We start from the raw sequence: 20,204 nt of genomic DNA, 5'->3' as shown, positions 1-20,204 counted from the left end.
CCCCCTTGTGCTGATAATTAGTAGTAGCTAGAGTAAGTGTGAATTTAATAGGAAACTTGTGATGGATATTAATCACCAACATTAGTGAAATATGATATGATTATCATTAGAATTCTCTCATCCTATTAAGCGGTGTAATAGAATTATATTTATAGAATTCTTGAAAGACTTCTTAGCTATCAAAAATAAATTGCATGAAGTCACTGAGAACCTTTCTTTTGGTGGCTCCTGTGCACTCCAAAATCCCTACGCCAGTAAATTATCTGAACTATCCTATGGATTGTTTGCCAGAAAGCCTGGCTTCATCTACCAGTACACAGGAGATTAGAAACAACTTTCTAAAATATGATTGGTGGATCCAAATATGTCATAAAGACACCTTCAAGATTTCTGGGAAGAGACTGTTGTTACAGCTACAGTCCCATCTACTATTTGGTAGATTTTTTTTTTTTAAATCCGATGCCTCCATATATACAATGTTGTCAATACAGCATAGATCTAGGTCTTTAAAAAACAGATATTAAATAGTGTTTATAAAAACTAACAGAGCTCTAAACGTTGTCCTGGGCAAGCTGTTTTTGTCAGGTCAATAGCTTTAACCACGTTCAGGTTCATTTCACTTTGACTTAAGACCATTCCTTCAGACTTGTAGCATTAATCTAATTTGTTTGCTGTTATTTCTGCAGACGAGTTCTGTTAGTGAGCAAGAAACACAAGGTCCCAAACCAGAAGTCTCACCATCTACTTCTGTCATGACTGCTGAGCAGCAACAAGAAGTAAGGCAGCTGGTATTTTATTATCCAGACTTAATTCACTTGAGAGTCTTTTATATACATGTGACATGTTATAAATATATTGCAAACATCATTCACCATGAAGAGGCGTACTCTAGCTCTGAGTTTTTGCTTGTGTATAGACACCTGTCAGTGTTAAGTGCACCTGCTTTGCAAACAGTTGCGAGTGGAATCTTCCTCCAGTTCTGTATATGTTGATGTACTCCATTTTCATACCTGTTTTTTGTACTGCTCCTTGTTGTTAGTGTGCAGGCTTTCCTGTGAGTGCTTTCCAATATGATCTGCTCACAGTAAATTAGAAATGGCAAGACACTCTACAATCTACATTTACAATCTTTGCAAATTTTAGAGAACTTTACCCACTCCAATTCTAGAATAAATTCTTGAAGCTTAATTATCTTCAACTGCAGTTTCTTGTGATTCAGGAATCAATTCGGCTTCAGAGGATGCCTGCTGCTCCCTCCCCCACCATTCAATCCATTTCTCTAGCTGTACCAAAGGTAGGGGGACCTTGTTCACCTTATTTCTGCAAACTAAAGGGTTTGGTTTTTTGTTTTTTGGGGGTTTTTTTAACAAATAGCTGTGCAAATGTATGTTTGCTTTTGTCCTGTCTTGGTTTGTCACTTGTTGTTTTGTAAGTTTGTTTAATTAAATGTTCCTAAATGCAAGTTGTACAGTCATTTTTAGTTTTTCCCAGAAGGGAGAGAGAATTTCAGACTGGGCTGTTGTAGGTTTGCAGGGTTTATTTGTACTCTGGTTCTGCTGCGATCTTGAGTATGCATTGGAAGTAAAAGCACTTACAGTATTATTTGGAAAGAAAGTTCTGACTTGCAGCACTTTTAACATGTTACAGTTACTTAAAAGAAACCTGGGTTTATGAAGTAGCTTTGGTTTATCTTGAATTTATCTTTCAGCCTAAAGCTCACCAACTCAACATCAAGTCCTTCACGAGCCCTACTCAGTGCAGTCACTGCACGTCTCTTATGGTGGGATTAGTTCGACAAGGCTATGCCTGTGACGGTGAGTCAGTGTAACAATTCTGAATGTTCAGTAACTTAGCTAAATAAAACAATTTGTTCTACAGCGACAAGTTACTCCACTGGAAAAACAGCTGTTGCATCTTTTTCTTCCTACCTTCTTGCATCTGCAGATTTGAATCAGTTGAGGAATGAAATTCTCAAGTTACTTAAATTTATTAATTCCATCTTCCTGCACCATCTTTTTACTAACACTATCACTATAGCAGGCTTCCTGTAAAATGAAGAAATAAATGCTGCAGAAGTTGTTGCCATAATTGAAATGTAACAGTTTTCACTGTCCTCATCTTAATCTATACATTGGGAAGCATATGTGCCTGTCTGTTTTTACTCACAAGTCATGAATGTAATCAAATTCTGTCAATTTTTCTAGCTTAGTATTTTCAAAATCCATTCTTCCCCCCCTCTGTTTTGTAGTGTTGTAATCTGTAGTAGAAGTGTTGCTGTGAAAATATGTGTCTGTGCCTTAAATATTCTTTCGCCTTGATTACTGTCACTGCTCTCTGACATAACATGTCCAAACAAATCTGTCCCAAAAAAACACTGCAAAAGTTATATTCCGGTGTCGCTATGCCCAACTCAGTTCACTCCTTATTCTCTCCATTGGTAACTTTCTGCATTGTATTCAGCCTCCTTGTTCTTGCCTTCAGGGCCATTTGCGGATGATTGGTAGTCAACTCCCATCCCCCTTCAGCTCTACCAGAAGCACCTGCTGTTCTAACAGCACTCACTTTGAGGCACCCTTTTGTCTCCTGCTGCATGTAACTGCTTTTGTTCCATACCGCTCCTTCATCACTCTTGTGCTCTAGTGTATCTGAAAATCTCACTCCCCTATCCCCACAACAAAGCATTCCACCATTGCTCTCTCCATTGTCACTTCCATGCCAAGTCATAGTACTTAAGCTAATTGATATCAGGTTTGTTTTGCAATAGGAGGTTTAAGAGATGTTTCCATCTTTCCCCTTGTTCATTTTCCAGGGACTTGTTGTCTTAGCTTGTTCTCCCTTCCACTTGCTCCCCATCCCCACAACTCTACACCCTACATGCATTTTAGATGCTGATGACTTTACAGTATAAAATACTTAGTAATTTATCAGTATATGGACCATTCTTGCTGTGTGCATGTTAAAGCACCATGTTTGCATAATTATACAAAGTGTGAAAGGTGCTTTATAGATAACAGGTCCTTTTCCTTCTGAGTGTTGCAGTTGAAATAGACAGTGCACACAGAAGTTTGAGGAAGGTATGCACCAATTAGTTGGGTAGATGTTTGCCCCCTTTTTTTAAAAATTCTTGTCTACGTGTGTGCCTTTTTATAGCACAATAATATTAACACTCTTCTATTAACCTCTTTTATTTTATGGCAAAGTTTGTTTTCTGTTATAATAATGTAACTGTCCTCTTTTTCTGTAGAATCTAATTTCCCTTTTTATTTTAACTGTCTCACTTTTTCTTATTTACTCATTAAATTAGCACCGTCCAGTATTAACTTACCCTAGCCACCTCCCTGTTCTTCCATCTTATTTCATAGCTTTCTGCCCAATATCCATCTTAACTCCAAACTCTTCATTACCTCCTTCATCTTCTACCTGAATTAATGAAGTTGGTGTTGATGACATTAGGTGGGGCTTCCCAAACCATATTCCTTCAGAAGAAGGCTGGGTTACTGCAAGAGGAGTGGTGGCAGGGCTCCTGCCCTACCTGATATGGGTGTATAAAAGAAAGTGGTGTTTAGGAGTCTGTCATGACAAATGGAATCAGAAGCATGCTCGTCTAACATAATGTGCTGCTGTCATGTATACTGCTGAGCTATTTCAATCTAATGAACTGGTTTCTTTCTTGTAAGAGTAGAAAATATTCATCACCTGTTAAGATTAATCAATCTTCACAAGACTTCCATCCTGGATTTTCTCTTTTGCACCCAGTGTGTTCCTTCGCGTGCCATGTTTCTTGCAAAGACAGTGCACCTCAAGTCTGTCCTATACCCCCTGAACAAGCCAAAAGGCCTCTTGGAGTAGATGTGCAAAGAGGGATAGGAACTGCCTATAAAGGTTACGTCAAGGTAAGAATCTTTGACTTTGGACCTGAAGAGGGTTGGTTTTTTTCTTCCAGGTATAATTGCAAACTTAATACAAAAGCAAGCCATATTTGCAGTTTGCTGCTAGAAACCCTAACCTTGCTTAACTGTATCCCCCAAGTAATGCTGAAGCTCTGGGGCTTAGCCCAATTCACACTTACCCTTTTGTTACGGATAAAGGAGCAATCTTACTTGAGGACTAGCGCGGGGCAGCTGTAATTGTCACAAAAATGAGACAGAACACTTTTGTACAGGAAAAAATCTGTGCTATAACATAGTGGAATTTTGTTGTGTGTCATGTGTGGAATCTCTTTAAATACACAACCTGATTTTGCCTTACAAAATGCTGAATTGCAGAACTAGCTTAAAAGCAGAAAACGGGGAGCTTCATGAAGAAATATTCAGCTGTTCTTCAACTTTTTCCTCCTATTTGGAAGTATAATTGAAATTGGGTGGTCAGACTCCATTGCATTAAAGAAGCATGAAGTCTGCTTTACATGTCCTCACTTCCTATGTCTGACCAGTCAAGTTTCCACATAACAAGCAAGCAACTATTTACATGCAGGTTCCAAAGCCTACTGGAGTTAAGAAAGGGTGGCAGAGAGCCTATGCAGTTGTGTGCGACTGCAAACTCTTTCTGTATGATGTGCCTGAAGGAAAATCCACCCAGCCTGGAGTTGTTGCAAGTCAAGTGTTGGATCTCAGGTTTGTGGTGTTTTACTAGCTACAGTGTAAAATGTGTTTTTTTTTTGTTTTTTTTTTTTTTAAGTAAAATGTTTCTCTAATGGTAAATAAAAGGCTCCTGTATTTTAAGGGCTCTGTTCTGAGATGATCTATGCCTTCCAAAACCAGGCTTCAGTTTAGGTTGAGCAAAAAGAAGGGGTTGCAGCACTGCATTTTCATGTAAACAACAACATTAATTCATGTCCTCTTGTGAGTTGTATGTGTATCTTGGGCAGACAAGTCACAGTGAAGTAGAGCATAGGGAAAGAGCTACTCTGAACAGGCCATTTCAGAAAACTTTGGACAGGGCCAGGGGGGAGAGTAAAGGAAGACAGGTTCCAAAAAGCACTGAACTTACCAATTTACAGTACATATGATCCCAGCACCCACTGTCTTTGTTCACATGGAACCGGTTTTAGCCTAAGAAACTTTTTTCCTCAGTAAGTCTTTTTCTTTCAATTTTTTACCTTCTGAACTAAAATGTGAATTTATTGTGATTACTGTGACAATGGCAAGAGAAAATGCCCCATCTTGTAAGGTGACAGCACCTTGGTCTTTGGTTAGCATGGAATCTGCTTATACAAATACCTTGATTTACAGTCCCTTCCAAACAGACTCATGTCAAGGGGCAGCATACTGCTGCTCTCTTCTCACAGTAATTCTGTCAGAGGGTTGAGCCTACATGGCATCTGAAGATCCATGGTGTAAATTGACACTGGGAGCAGGAATGTGGAGGCATTGCAAATAACAGCATTCACATTAATGAAATGCCTAGGGCAGTTTAGTCGGACATGATTCTTAGCAGGCTTCTGCTTTAGCTGTTATTAAAAGCTGTTTCTTTGGGCTTGTCTCCACTGGGATTTGTAGTGTTTTTAATGCAGGTTAATCATCTTGGTTGCAAAGTCTAGTGCAGATGGGACTGAAATGCACAACTACAGAAGCAAGTGTCCGTGACTCCTTTACATGAGAATTTATAACTGTTGTAATTAACTTGTCCAGGTACAATTTAAAGAGCCTAGAGTAGACATGCCCATTGTGGTAGGACCTGATCCAAATTGCACTTGAGATAATTGTGATGTACACTGTTTGTTTATGTGATCATCAAAAAAAGGAAATTCCATCCATTTGAAAATATAAGCACACTCCTGTATTTGAAACCTACAAAAAGTCCACCTGTTCTGTTGAGTGCTTTTGATGTCTGTTTGCAATGGATAACTTCACTTTGAGCTATGGGTATTCATTTCTAAAATCTATGGATTAAAAGAGCGTCTCTCCCTTTCCAAACCCTCGGCATAAGAGGCCTAATGAATCTCTGATGTCCTGACAGACTGAGCCCATCCACATTGGCCACTTCAAGACTCCATGCAGGTGCAACAGGCCCATCTGCATGCTATAAGTTATTGGACCAAAATCCAGATTTGTAAGGTCCTTTGGAAACCTTCTCCCTGTCCCTTTTTTAGCACACAAGAGATCGCTATGTGTTATCACAATAATGACAGGGTGCAGTCCCTCAAAGAGGCTGATATCAGTTTCTTTAGAAAGTTTTATATTGCCGTGTTAGTAATGTTGTTTTATTTCTTACCAGAGATGAAGATTTTTGTGTGAGCTCTGTCTTGGCATCAGACGTAATACATGCCACCCGTAAAGACATCCCTTGTATATTCAGGGTATGACTTTCAACCTTTCTTTTAGAGAAAATGCACATTAGGTATTAGTATTGTGGTATTTTCATCATAGTTGTCCATAGAGTTGTTTTTCATTAAAGAGTAAAATTTGATTTTTATCAGATTGCAGAAATAACCCAAATAAACAGGTAAAGGAAGTTTGAAAATTCAAAGGAAGAAGGTCTGATTTTTCTCCATAAGTGAACTGTGAAGTGCAAAAGGTCTTCTGTACCTTTTATTGTAGCTTTGTAATACATAAAAATTGGTAATAAATTTTAAGTATTACGTTGATTTTTTGAAATACAGTGATTAGGGTTTTCACTTTGCATTGGAATTATAAGATCCTGGTTTTTATTTTCTTAATTTATGTAGGACTCTGGCTAGAACCATAGGACTTTTGATCCTAGCAGGCTGAAACCAGAGCTGGATCTTGCCTGCCTTCCAACTGGTTATGTAATATTATAATAAAACTTGCACATATGTCATAATGATATACTGCAGAGGACCATTAAAGGGCAAGAGTAATAACTTTCCATGAGTTCCATTTCACCTTCAGTGTGTTAGTTTGGTCACCCAAACATTTAAGTTTTCTTAGATGACTTCTGCAAATTCTTTAACCTTAAAGAAGATGAAGATTGTACTGTCCTAAATAGCCAAAATGTTAATCCCCTGAGGTTTTTTTCTTTGCAAATACTTCTTTGTGATCCTGTCAATTATGGAACTTCACCTTAGTGAGCATGGAAGCAGATGGGCTGTCAATCGCAAGCAATCACAGTTCTTCATACCATTCCCTAAGCAAAACTACAAATGTTCTGTCCTATTTGTAGAAGCAGCTTGAGGGATACTATAGTTTTTTAGCCTCTTTTAGATAATATTTTCTGCAGTGAGTTTTTTATCCCTCTATTTATTGCTTTTCCGCCTCCTTATACTGTCTTCCAACTTTTTTAATTTCCCCTTGCTGCTGCCGCCCAAAGTCTTCTCTTAAAGCAGTGAGTAGCCTTTTTTTTTTTCCGAGGCATGCGAGACAACTTTTGAAGATGGCTACATAGAATGTTTTACGAGTGTAGTGTGCACAGAATGGCTGTCTAACTGAACTGAGCTCTCTGACTACGTCCACATCACTGAATTAAAGACCATGCAGCTCAGAAAAGAAAACTAAAACTCCACTGGCATGACCACCCAAGAATAGAGTCACAGGCTATTCATTGAAAAAGGTGTTACTTGAACCTTTGTTTTGATCCTTCCACAGATAGCTGTCGGTTTCTTTGTCAGGTTTGTGGCATCCTATATATGGCTAAAATATACTTGTTAGAATCCTGACAAACAGATGTCATTCACTGTGTTGGTAGGACATCTACACATTTTCAGGGTAATTTAGCTTTTGAGGGAGTTTTGGACAGTATGATGCCTGGAAACTGTCTCCAGCCCAGGTTCTTTAAAGATTGGTAGTTTTGCCATTCTGCAGATAGCTGGATACAAGAGATTAATTCAATGTGGCTATTGCAAGTTGGTCTTATCAAAGAATTGTTTCATTAAGTCCAGCATCTCAAGAAACCCAACAGAAGACAATTCAGAGACCACTTTTCCTGTCTCTGATGTTGAGAAGCGATGTACAGAAAATGAGAAGCTCTTCACCAAAAGATTCTGAGCAAGCACAAGAGGCACTTAAGGTTTTGAACAGAAACAGCTTCATCCACAATGAATAACATCTCCTCCAGGACTGCTTTTCAACGATGGACCAAGAGGCAGAATTTACCCATTGATGTTTGACGCTGTTTACTTCTATTATTAATACAGAAAATGTGGCCATGCCCTGACCCAGACTATTCTCAAAAGCCCAAATGATGTCAGGGACTCAAAAATATGCATCTCAGGTTGCTGGAGAAGTAGCATCAGCACTGCCTGTGGAAGATCCTTTGAATCCAGTGGGAAGATAGGTGCACCAACATTAGTATCCTTTTTCAAGCAAACGCCATGAGCATCAAGGTGATGATCATCCAACATCAATTTCACTGGGCCAGCCATGTCATCCAGATGTCTAGCTTCAGGCATCTGAAGCAGGCTTTATTCTCTCAGCTGTCAAGGTGTACACTCAAAAGGAGGGCAGAGAAAGCAATTCAAGGACGTTTTCACAGCCAACTTGAAAAAAATGTGATACCAACATCAACTCGTAGGACACTATCACCCAGGACCTCCCCAGATGGAGGAAGAGTGCTGCAGGGATTTCAGTACTTTGAAACCTCATAACAATAACAGGAGATGAAAAACCAGAAGCAGCAGAAACAGCATTTTGCAGACTAAATCGGGAATCCGGAGCCACCCACCCCACACAGAAACACGTGCCTGAGTTGCAGCAGGGTCTGTCGACCCCAGATCAGCATCATCAGCCATCTTCAGACCCACAGGTAAGGCAGTCATGGAAGACGATCAGCCTCAACTGCGAGGGACTGCTGAAGAAGACTACTCACAAGAAGTCCAAAATGGCAATTTTCAAAGTAATACAGTTCTTCCCTGGGGCCTCCTTAATTAGATCAAGATAGAAAATGCATTGCATCAGGATCATGCCTGAATCTCAAATTCTAACACTGCTCTTTTAGAATCATGTATCAGTTTGGAAGCAAAGGCTAGCTATTAAAGCCTCCAGGAAATGCTTTTGTGCTGTTATGAAATGTTAGTGTCTGGGAGACCATTTTTTAAACTCCCCTGTATTACTCCAGTGCCATCCCTTCCAAGATCCGCATAATAAATGTAGTATTTTGCCAAGCTTTGTACTACTTAAGAGACTAAAAATCACCTTAAACTTGGAAGACTTGAGTTCTTCCAAGTAAATACTGGATTGCTACTTAGTGACTGCTAAGAAAACTATAAGACATGTATGACTTTACTTTCCTCAGAGAAGGCCACATGAAAGATGCCAATATCAAAAGATGGATTGATGGAAAGAATATTTTGTGCTACCACTTAGAAAAAAGGAAAAGCAAGTCTTAAACTTTGAGGCAGGGCAGTAACATGGTTCTTGGGGGGTATCTTTGGAAAATATTTCAAGTTGAACCAAAATACCTTCATAGGTGCAGCTATTGGGTGCAGAATTGTACAAACTGCAGGCATTAGTTAAGTAGCGTGGGCAAAATACAGCCTGTGTGCCAGATCCGGCCCTTCAGCTGATTGCATCTGCCCCTTGGCTGCCCCCTCAGCAGTCTGCATGGAGCCAAGCCCTGCCTGGGGCAGCTAGCACTGCACTCCAGCCTGCACACACTGGCCCTGGCCAGCACACACAGCTTCTGGTAGGGCTCCTTCTGGTGCAGCTGAAGCTGCCCGGGTGCTGCTCAGCTCCCCTTGCCTCCAGCGGCAGTTCCTCCTCCTGCTCCTGCCTTGCCACTCGGGCTGGGGAGGAAGCTTCCGCCAGGCAGTTCCTGCCCCAGGGCATGGGGCGCTGGCTCAAGCTCCCAGCCACCATCCACCCACTCTGCCCCCATGGCAAAATGAGCAGCCACCTGCGGGCAGCTGAGTGGGTGGAAGGCAAGTGGGAGCGGGAGCTGCTCAGCTGAAGCTTCCTCCCTGCCCAGAGCACTGCAGCAAGGGCTAAAGCCAGGAGGAGCCACAGCTAGAGGCAAGGGGAGTTGAGCATCACCAAGGTGGCTGCAGCCATACTGGGAGCAGCCCTACCAGAAGCTGTGCATGCTGGCTGGAGCTGCCCTGACAGGAGCATACTGGACTCAGCCCCCTGCCAAGTACTGCAGGGGCAGCCTCAGACCACACCACCTGAGTGAGCTTTGCTGCATATGCCCCCTGACCACCAGCCAGCTCCCACGACCTAGCACTCAGGGAGCCCCTCACCCCATCCCAACCCCTACACACCCCACAGGGCAGGGACATGCAGGGAGCAGCTCAGCCCTGGCCCCAGCCCCACGCTGCCCCTGCCCCATGATCTTCAGAGTCCGTAGCTGGGCAGGCATGGAACTGCATCCAAGTCTGGGACCGGGATCTTGGAGCAGTGACAGCGCAGGCCCAGGGCAGAGCCACAATTCGCCCTTGCCCGCAGAACCCACGCTTGTCGCAGGGGCGTGCAGGCAGTAGATCACAAGTCTGCTCTGAGCCCCAGCCCCGTGCTGTCGCCATTCCATGATTCTGGCCTCACCCACCTGCTCCTGAGCATCGCTTCCCATCCGTGACCCCATCCTACATAGGGAATTTTGTTAAGTTGGCAGGGGAGAGCTGACCCAGCCTACCATAATTCATCAAAACTCCCTGTGTGGCCCATGGGCCCAAATAATTGCCCACCCCTGGTTAAGCCTGTGTCTTCAGTTCTTTTCCTCTGCTCTTTCTATTGTCTTTGCCTTTCAGTGTTTTTTCTGGAGCTCTCGCTGCCCTTCCACGCAAGTGGTGAAGGTTCTGCAGATACAGTTGAAAAAAAAAGAAGTAAATTTTTACTTGGTTTCCCAGGAATATGTCCAGTAACCAGGCCAATCTATACTCCATTTTTGCATAAAGACTATAAACTGAAGATTTTGTTTCTATTCTGTGACTTGGGGGATTGCTGAAGTGTTCTGATTAACATAGCCACTATTCCTGATTTTATTATTACTGCTAGCTTTAGAATAATACTGATTTGCTTGTGATTGACAGATCTGTCTTTTTCTATGGCTTGTATGTACAGGATGCAGCCTAATGGTATTAGTACTTCCATACATTGAAAGAAAAAAATTGAAAGCCTATATTCCTATTAAAAACAGTCTGTTCAGAGAGAGATTCATGTGCATAATGAGAAAAATTAATAATCTCCATATCTTTCTTTAGCAACAAACCCTCTTCCCCCCCATAGTTTCACTTTACAAAAAAGTGGCATTTTAGACGAAATTAAAAAAAAAGAAAAAAGTAATTTCTGCCAGAATGTTTCATTTAGAAATGAGCTGCTAATTCCTTCAGCCCAATTCAAAGTGTTTTGAAAATAAGCCATTGAGCAGCAAAATCTTGGGGGTTCAGTCCTGCGGGATTTAAATTCAGTTTGGTGTCTTTGGATTTAAATGCTGCTTTCTTGAAAGAAAAATTTCCATTTTCAATAGAAATGAATTGAGAATGAAATGCTTGTGTTTCAGGATAAATTAATGCATGGTACCCTGGATCCATTACAGGAAAGAGAAGTTCCCATTACTTAGTGACTGTGTCTGCACAAGAATCTGACTGTGCAGTTGTTACTGCACGATCATTTAATACTTGCATACACAAGTACTAAATGACTGCGCAGTAACTGGTGTTAGTGCTTCTTGGGGACTCTGCGCAGTAGGATCGCATCATGCTTTGTGCCATGCGACACTTGCGCAGTAGTAAGCTACTACTCAGTCAGCATCTTGTATAGATGCTACCAGTGTGTCTTAAATTAGATCTTTTTGGGAAAAGAATGTAGACTTGTTCATATATGAATTTAACATTCATTATCTAAAGCAGAATATTTTTCATGTGAAAGCCTTATATGTAGTCAGGGTAGCTTGACAAAAAAAAAATTAAAATGCTCTTTGTACCATGTTAAGGTGCATACAATGTTAAATGCCTTTTCTACATATGTATCCAGAAACTCTTGGATATCTCTGCCTTAAAATCTGTTTTTGTACAAAATGAACCATTGATTTTTTTATACAGGTATTAATTTTTTCTTTCTGTGGCTATTAAAAGGTGACGGCTTCTCTCTTGGGCTCACCTTCAAAGACCTGTTCTTTACTGATCCTGACAGAAAATGAGAATGAAAAGAGAAAATGGGTAGGAATCCTGGAAGGGCTGCAGTCTATCCTGCACAAAAACAGACTTAAAAACCAAGTTGTACATATTCCACAAGAAGCCTATGACAGTACGCTGCCACTCATTAAAACAAGCTTAGCTGCTGCTATTTTAGGTATGTTTGTTTTACCTTTCATACAGCCTGTGTTCTGCTACGGCATTAAGGTAGACTATTCTGTAAAATGTAGTGACACCTTAATGTAATCCTCAAGTAATCTCTTTCCATAAAAGGATGGTGGGAAAACTTTACTACTTTTTTTTTTAAGATAATGATCTAAAAGGAGAATTAAGATTAGTAACCGTATGTGTAAGAGGTATTTGAGAGAACCTTTTCTCTGCAAAAATACCATGTCTGGTTAAATAAGAAAAGCCACAACTCATCAGAAGTTTGTAGATCCTTTTAAGCCTAGCATGGTTATAGTACACCAGTTTCTGTAGCCACCAGCAGACAAGGGAGTTATATGACTAGCATCATGTCTAGCTGTCTTTGTCTTCTCAGTCCAAATGATCAGGCACACATTCATGGTTAGTCACCTTCAGTGACCTTTATCACAAGTCTGGAGTGGGGCTCTTCTCTGGAACAATAGTGAGGTGCCTTATTCGCTCTGCCATTTGACTTCACCATCCTTCCCATGTGGTTGTACCTACTGTGTTGCTCATTTTCTTCAGCAAAACAGTTACTGTATCTTGTAACAATCTGTTCTTTGGTTGGGGCAGAGTATAAAATGTACATGATGCAAAAGTATTGTAACACTGTTTTCTGCAAGGTGATTCAGCTATTTGCACTGTTTGTTGGGAGGAAATTTTTTCCTGGTGTTTTAAAAAAAAAAAAATTCTATAAGTAACATTAAACACACTTAGATGAATTGTTCTTTTTCTCCTTTCTGGTTTAGATCGAGACAGAATAGCAATTGGTTCTGAAGAAGGACTGTATGTGATAGAGGTTACCCGTGATGGTAAGTTAGGTCTGAGTGCATGCCCTGATTACATGCTAAATAATGAGCATCATAAATTTTAGTGCTCCTTTTTAATGTATGTTACACCACAGCCTTTCATATGTAGACTGAATTAACTGATAAGACAGAAACCGGGGTCTGAAATGCAAACACTAATTTGGTTATTATGATTATGCTTAGTTGGCTGCCTGAAGTTAAGGGGCCAGCTCACTGGGCATAATCTGGGGCACAGCTCTCACCTTCAACTGCCTTCTCGCAGCAGGCAGCAAAGCACTTGTCACGTACCACACTAATTCATATATAATGAATAGCCAAGCAGCCATTCAAGGAAATACATTTTGGGGGTTTTATATTATCTAGAGTTTGATTTGAAACAGAAATTTGACAATATATTGGTGTAGGAAATGAAACTGATTTCTTCAACCTGCTCAGTCAGATGACTTGCACTGGCATCTACTAGAATGGTTAAAGACAGCTGGCTGTGTCTTGCTAGCACAGCATCTACTGGAATTTTATAACAGAAATTCTTGCACACTATAAATCTGAATTTGTTTTCTTCCATTTACTTTCTCCCAGCCAACTGGTGGAATTTTTTTACTGTTGCTGCCATTGGTTTAACATTCCACACTGTGGGCATGACTGATGGACAAAACGAGCATTGACTTCTAGATATACTAGATGCCTCCTTCCTGCTCTTTCTTTCACCACCTTTTCCTTTCCTCTTCCGAAGTTCCTGTCCAGCTGATTAGGTCAGGCCTCCACCCTTTTTTTATTCTTGGTGCAGACTACCCGTCCACTTCCTGGTCACCTTGGTGGCAGAGGAACAGGCCAAAGATAGTATTTCTAAGCTCTTGAGGAGTTATTACCACCAGCTGTAGCAGTGCATACATTCAGGAAACTCCAGGCAGTATGTGGACAGGGATTGCTACTTAGTCCTCTGTCAGATCCTGTGCCCTATTCCACTTGAGGAATTGTTTTGGAGCTTATTTACCAGCCTTTAGAGCTACAAAAGGAAGGAAGGAAGCATTCCTCCTTTCAGCCTGATTTTACTAGAGACCAAACACATGTGGTTGAGGGGAGCATTATGCCTTGGTTCCATGAAGAAAGCCAGAAAGTTACTAACAGAAATGAGTTTAGGGACCTCTGTATGGTAATTAACCCTTCATATCTGTTCGCCTTGCTTAATTTGTAGTACAGCTAATTTGTGGTTACAGCTGTATTATAACATTGTTGCAGTGTTTTGTTGTTTATTTCATTTCTCTAAAATATTTTGTGTAATGCTTTAGGGTAGGGGGTACAGCCCATGGAGCTGTATGATTCAGTCTGTGGGTCACTGAACTGACCCCCATGCCTTGGCCCCAGCCTAGGCCCCTGTGTACTCTGTGACACGTGGGCTGGACCCTGTACCATGGGTGCTGCAGGCAACGCAGAGGGTCAGTCCAGGGCTCTGCATGCAGCACACACTAGCCCCAGGGCTCTCTACACACAGGTACAGCACAGATAACACACTGCCTGCAGCATATGGGCTGGACCTAGCACTGCACACAGCTCAGGGGGTGCTGGGCCCAGCCTGGTCCAGCCCACAAACTGAGTTAGGGGAATGCATCTGGCCCATGGGTCTGGATGAGTTTGACACCCTTGCTTTAGAGCAGAGGTGTCCAACTTCTCAGTAGACAGGGTTTGCATTTGCTCAGAATGCTTGCTGCATGGACAAGTCCCGCCGCTGCCACACAGCCAGCTCTGCTTTCCCCTGCTGCGCACCTGGCTCCTGGCCCCAGTGACAGCCTGGCCCCCTGAAGTGGGGCTGGGAAGCAGAAGTTGGAGGAAGAAAAGCTGCCACTACATCCAAAGCAATGAGGGGAGCAACAGTGAGAGAGAGCGCCCACGGCAGTGCATTAGCTTCTTGCAGGCTGCCAGTTGGACAGCCCCTGCTTCAGAGCATTCTGAAGCAAGTAATCTAACCAGATACGTTGCTAAACTGAATTATGTGCTAAATAAAATATGTTTCTGGAGCAGGAGATGTATTAAAAGTTGATCTATTGCTTAATTCATTTCTCCTTTTTTTTCCAAGTCATGCTACGTAATTAATTTTTAGGCCCTTTTGATTTCTCTGGTGTAATAAAAACCTAGAGGTGACTTGTTATAAGATGGATATTCTTCTCCCAGGGAAGTAGGCTGTTACTAGGTCTGTCTTTTGTGACACACTAAATGCTAACGAGGGGCACTTACACACATGCGTGAAGGCTGCTCTGATGCACTGTAAATGCAGCACGTCGCAGCAGACTCAATCAAGTCTGCTGGAGCATGAAAATTAACACACACTCCAGCAGCCTCCAGCGTCACATGCATCAGTGTCCCCGCATTGAAAAAATGGTGGAGGGGTGCTTTGAACTAAAGCTTATTCTAATGAGCTTTAGTTCAAAGCACCCCACTGCCATTTTTCCAGTGCAGGGACACTAATACGTGACACTCAGGTGCTTTTAATTAGCGTGGCTTGCTAATTAAAGCTCCCTGTCTCTCTGCACCTTCTGGAGCACATCTAGTAATGCCCAAGGTGTCCTACCTGTTAGTCTCCTTTCTACTTAATCCATCATCACAGTAGCTATACACCTTTTACAGCCTTGAAACAAAGCCCCAGTGGCTAAAAGCTGTGAAGAATTAAGAGGTCTTGGGGACCATGGTAGACAGGAAGATGCTATGGCACATTTCAGAATAGGTGTTTTGAAATCCATAACGGGCCAAAGTTTAATGAACAACATTTATAGTAGCCCAACTCAGCTTTCAAGAAATAAGTCACCAATGCTAATATCATTCTGTAAGTAAACTTTTTATGTTAAATGTATTTAAATTCTTCAGGAAACTCAAAATCTAATTTCATCTTCCTAACACAATTTTATTTTATAAGTATTTAAAGTTTAGCTTGCGGTAGTGCAAGAATTCTTATGATGCACCTCATAATGGAGCAATAAATACAGAATTTAGAAGTATATTTCCTAATTACTTGTTTTTATTGAACTTCAAAAACTGAATAGCGACAGAAATTCATCAAGTAAAAATGCATGCTTGCACTATAGTACAATAAAAGGGACTATACATACTATGGAATTGTGTAACTTTTTAAAAACAAACTAGTTCCCTGAGGAACTTTATACACAGGAAGTGTAAGATTTGCTTAGAATTCTCTTTTGGTATTTAATATTTTCTTTCATTATACTCTAATGGCTACTGTACTACAAGATCTTAAGTATGGGCATAATTTTACTTGAGTAACCTCATGGATTTTGGTAGGACTATATATGTTAACAAAATAATCCAGGTAATTTAAATCCTTGTGAAATGAGTATGCATTTAAGTAATCCTCCAGACTATTTAAATAGTGAAGCTAAGTGGGCTGAATAAGAGGAAGATATCAACCTTCCTGTTTCAGCAAATTAGGAAGAGAGAACATGAGTTGTGTATACTGCATTTTGTGTAGCAAGACCCTGAATTTATTCATTTCATAAGTAGTATTCTTTAAATTAACACCGGCTGGGTTTTTTTGTCCATTTGGTCATATCAAATGCCTTTATCCAGGATCTCTTATAAAAAGCTTACATTTTTACTTCCAACTGAAAACTAAAATGAGGGCTAGACTTGGACAAGTTAGCATCATATTGTATCTATAGCAAGATCTCGCTAATTAAGATTGCTTACCATCTCTTAGAAAAATTCTACAAATATATTATCTATTGTGCAAGGCAGAAAGGTTATTGATCTTGTATCCAAAATTAGTTTTTATTTATTTTTATATATATATATAATGCAAATGCTAGTGGTTGACTATACTACTTTGCCATTTGTTGGACAGTATATGTAAGCATTAATTCGTAATTTTATTTTTTCTCAAATATTTATTTTGAAATACTTGAGTGTTTATTCTAATAGAAAATAAAAATAAATAAAATTCCTGATATCCAAAGGGTAACGAGTGTGTGTTGGTTGAGTTTTATAAGATTGTGTTTTACATATTAACATGAAATTTGCATTTCAGGCTTGCTTGGCTCTTACCTTAAACCTCCCAACATGTTGACTTTTCCTAGAGCTGCTAATGGGAATGTGCTTCCTTCTGGCTCTCATTTTCTATTTGATCTCTGGCATCCCATGTCTACACCTGGGTCAAAGAGCTATTGTCCATCTCTACAATATTTTGGGTTTTCCTGTCTTTGACATTTAGAAAAAAAAAAATGTTTCGTCTTTCCATCTCCTTCCTTGCCCTCTCTCGCCCCTCCAATTCCCTAGTTTCCCCTCCATTTATTAATGATAGAAATACTCCTTTCTCTGGGAGGTGAAGTCATTGACTGGATTTCATAATGGTTTCAATTTCCTGAACTTTGGGGCATAGTGTAAGGCCCATTTATTTTTCCCGATCTGAGGAAATGTGAAGTGTCTGGTGGAAGATGTCTAAGACCCTACATGTGTATTTTGCTGCCACGTGTTGCTGTAGCTGTGGTACTTTATGACTGAACGGGGGAATTGGAAGAGAGGTATATTTCATGGCTGTGCATATAAGAAATGGCAGTGGGATGCCTAGGCCCAAGGGTTGGTACTGTTCCTTTAGAGGGTGTGTGCTTGTCTAAATAAATTTCCGACACTCGTACACTACAGTGGAATTTTGTAAGCCTGGAGGTATGATCATATGGTAGTATTTATTCTTTATTGCAGTGATAGTCCGAGCTGCTGACTGTAAGAAGGTGTACCAGATAGAGCTTGTGCCCAAAGAGAAAATTATCGTCCTCGTCTGTGGTCGGAACCATCACGTTCACTTATACCCCTGGGCCTCCCTGGATGGATCAGAAGGCAACCTTGATATCAAACTTCCAGAAACTAAAGGCTGCCAATTTATTACAACTGGAACACTGAAGAAAAGTTCTTCTGTTTGCTTGTTTGTGGCAGTCAAACGACAGGTTCTTTGCTATGAAACTCACAGAACTAAACCTTTCCACAAAAAATTCAGTGAAATTCAGGCTTCAGGAACCGTACAGTGGATGTCAGTGTTCAAGGACAAGCTCTGTGTTGGCTACCAGTCTGGGTTCTCTCTGTTGAACATCCAGGGAGACGGACAGTCTATAAACCTGGTAAATCCTAATGACCCCTCGCTTACGTTCCTCTCACAGCAGTCTTTTGATGCCCTTTGTGCTGTGGAACTCAGTAATGAGGAATACCTGCTTTGCTTCAGCCATATGGGATTGTACGTCGATTCACAAGGTCGAAGGTCACGCATGCAGGAACTAATGTGGCCTGCAACTCCTGTTGCCTGTAGTATGTATATGTTTTTCTGTTGCAATATCGCTGTTGCTGCTTTACTTGTCTAAAAATATTCAGCACGTATTCTATTTTGCTTTAGTATTGTCTGAACTTCTCCAGTTGAAATGTTGATGAATTAATAGAATAGTGCTCCCTCCTGTAAGCACTGTTAAAGATCACCACACTTGACACTTGGTGCAGAAATCCTGGATGCTACCAGAAAGAATTTTTTTTGTCACAGAAGACAGGAAGGGGGGAAACCCTAGACATAAGGCAAGATAAGAGTTTCCATGTGAAATTCATATCTGATTGACCCAACAGTAACCTGGATACAGGATACCAAAAGACGAATCAGTATGCAAGTTCTTTATTATAGAAATCGTGGCTTACTTTGCTACATGATTTTAAAATTAAAGTTGTCTTCTGGTTACTTTCTGCACGCTGGACTCAAAAAATTGACAAAGGTGTAAATCAGAATTCCTGACTTCCTAAGAGAGGACAGGAGTCAAGAAAAATGATGCTTTTGTTAGAGCTGGAGCTGGCTGTACCCTTTCCCCTCCTTTCATTTGACAGTTTTCCCCAAATGTGTTATGTTTTTCAACCTGTTCTAGCTCTGAGATTTGTCAGCTCTTTAGGACAGGGCACAAATGAGTCAGCAGCCTGCTGGCAGCTTAGACATTTTTTTCATTATTGTTTATTTTTACTATTATAGTTTTTATGTTTTATTATAAACAATATGGAGCTTAAATGTCAATGAGAATTCATTCTGAAGGACTAGGGACAGAGAGAAAGCAAGTGTATAAATACTAAATTCAACCATGGAGTAAACTAGCTGCCCAAACTGCCAGCCCTTAATGGTTTATTTTAGTTTAGGAGTCCTCAACAGAAATTGCTTGCTTGCTTTACTGACTCAGTTCCGTACATCAGAGTTTGAACCAGGGACACCAGGAAGGGATGTAGTCAGCAAATTCACTTTCAAACCAGGTTAGCCAAAACTAATATTTGTTTTTTCCAGCAGTTTTTGTTGTATTGTATTTCAGTAAATGAGTGTAGTAGAGTGCTGTGTTACTACTTTCTATTATCATGAGCTTTTTTCAGATCTTTTGCATGTTCAGTTTGCAGTTTGGCATTGACCCAGAGATAAAGTAGGGAAGATCACTTACCTTACTGCCAATGTGTTACTTGCCTTTTCACTAGCCTACTCTTCCTGCTCTGTGTGTTAGTGCTGTGGGTGGCTTTTTGTCCTTTCCTCCTTAGTTACCCCTTTATCAGGACACAAAACTGGAAGAGGCATTTGGTTGTTTTTCCTTTTGCAGTTACTAAGAGGTTGGCTGTTAGATTATATCGCGTGGTGGAATTTGTTTAATTTCTAGACCTTACTGATCGGACACATTCTCCCTTTCAGACGGTAGTTCTGCAGTGCGCAGCGTGCCTTACAGGGGTGCTGGGACGTGGGTGCTGCCATGGCCAGGTTAAAATGCCCTGCATGCCTCCTGTGAAGGTAGATCAGGAAGCAGCTGGAGCCTGTGCTCTTTCTGCAGCCTTTCCCAGTCCACCCCCACATGCTTCTCCCAGAAACAGAGGTGTGCTTTGCCCGCTTTTGTTTCCCAGAGAAGCATACAGGGTTGGACCCCTGCCTTTCTTCCACCTCCTGGGCACAGAGGAGTTTGCCTAGAGATCAAAACTGCGTCAGTTATGTCTCTGTTCCTGTTTGCTTTAGATTTATCAGAAAACCCTACAGGCAGGAGTTGAGGGGCAGTTCCCCAGTTGAGAGCCACCAAGGTCATTGGAGGAAGCACAACAGTGGTTCCCAACCAGAAGTGCTGCCAAATTCAGAAAAGTGGTGCAAGGTGCCCTGACTTCCAAAAAAAAAAAAAAAAGTTAGAGCTGCTACTCTA

General features: G+C 41.0%; 1 protein-coding gene across 3 annotated transcripts in view; it reads left to right on the top strand.

Annotated features, from left to right (window-relative positions):
- The window catches only part of CDC42BPB (CDC42 binding protein kinase beta), a 124,597-nt gene that overhangs the window by 96,774 nt on the left and 7,619 nt on the right, over positions 1–20,204 (top strand). For 2 of the 3 annotated variants that reach the window (XM_019552547.1, XM_019552545.1), the window contains exons 22-30: positions 687–776; positions 1,220–1,294; positions 1,709–1,814; positions 3,757–3,893; positions 4,474–4,613; positions 6,217–6,298; positions 11,966–12,182; positions 12,961–13,023; positions 17,725–18,321. In XM_019552547.1, the coding sequence (XP_019408092.1) occupies positions 687–776; positions 1,220–1,294; positions 1,709–1,814; positions 3,757–3,893; positions 4,474–4,613; positions 6,217–6,298; positions 11,966–12,182; positions 12,961–13,023; positions 17,725–18,321 (1,507 nt within the window). The remainder of the gene's footprint in view (positions 1–686; positions 777–1,219; positions 1,295–1,708; positions 1,815–3,756; positions 3,894–4,473; positions 4,614–6,216; positions 6,299–11,965; positions 12,183–12,960; positions 13,024–17,724; positions 18,322–20,204) is intronic. The other variant, XM_019552548.1, reaches the window with a different exon arrangement.

The sequence above is a fragment of the Crocodylus porosus genome, unplaced genomic scaffold, assembly GCF_001723895.1.
Source record: "Crocodylus porosus isolate Cpor-Errol unplaced genomic scaffold, CroPor_comp1, whole genome shotgun sequence".
In the NCBI taxonomy this organism is placed as follows: domain Eukaryota; kingdom Metazoa; phylum Chordata; order Crocodylia; family Crocodylidae; genus Crocodylus; species Crocodylus porosus.
Note: the sequence above shows the minus strand (reverse complement) of the source record. Positions and strands in the feature narration are given on the sequence as shown.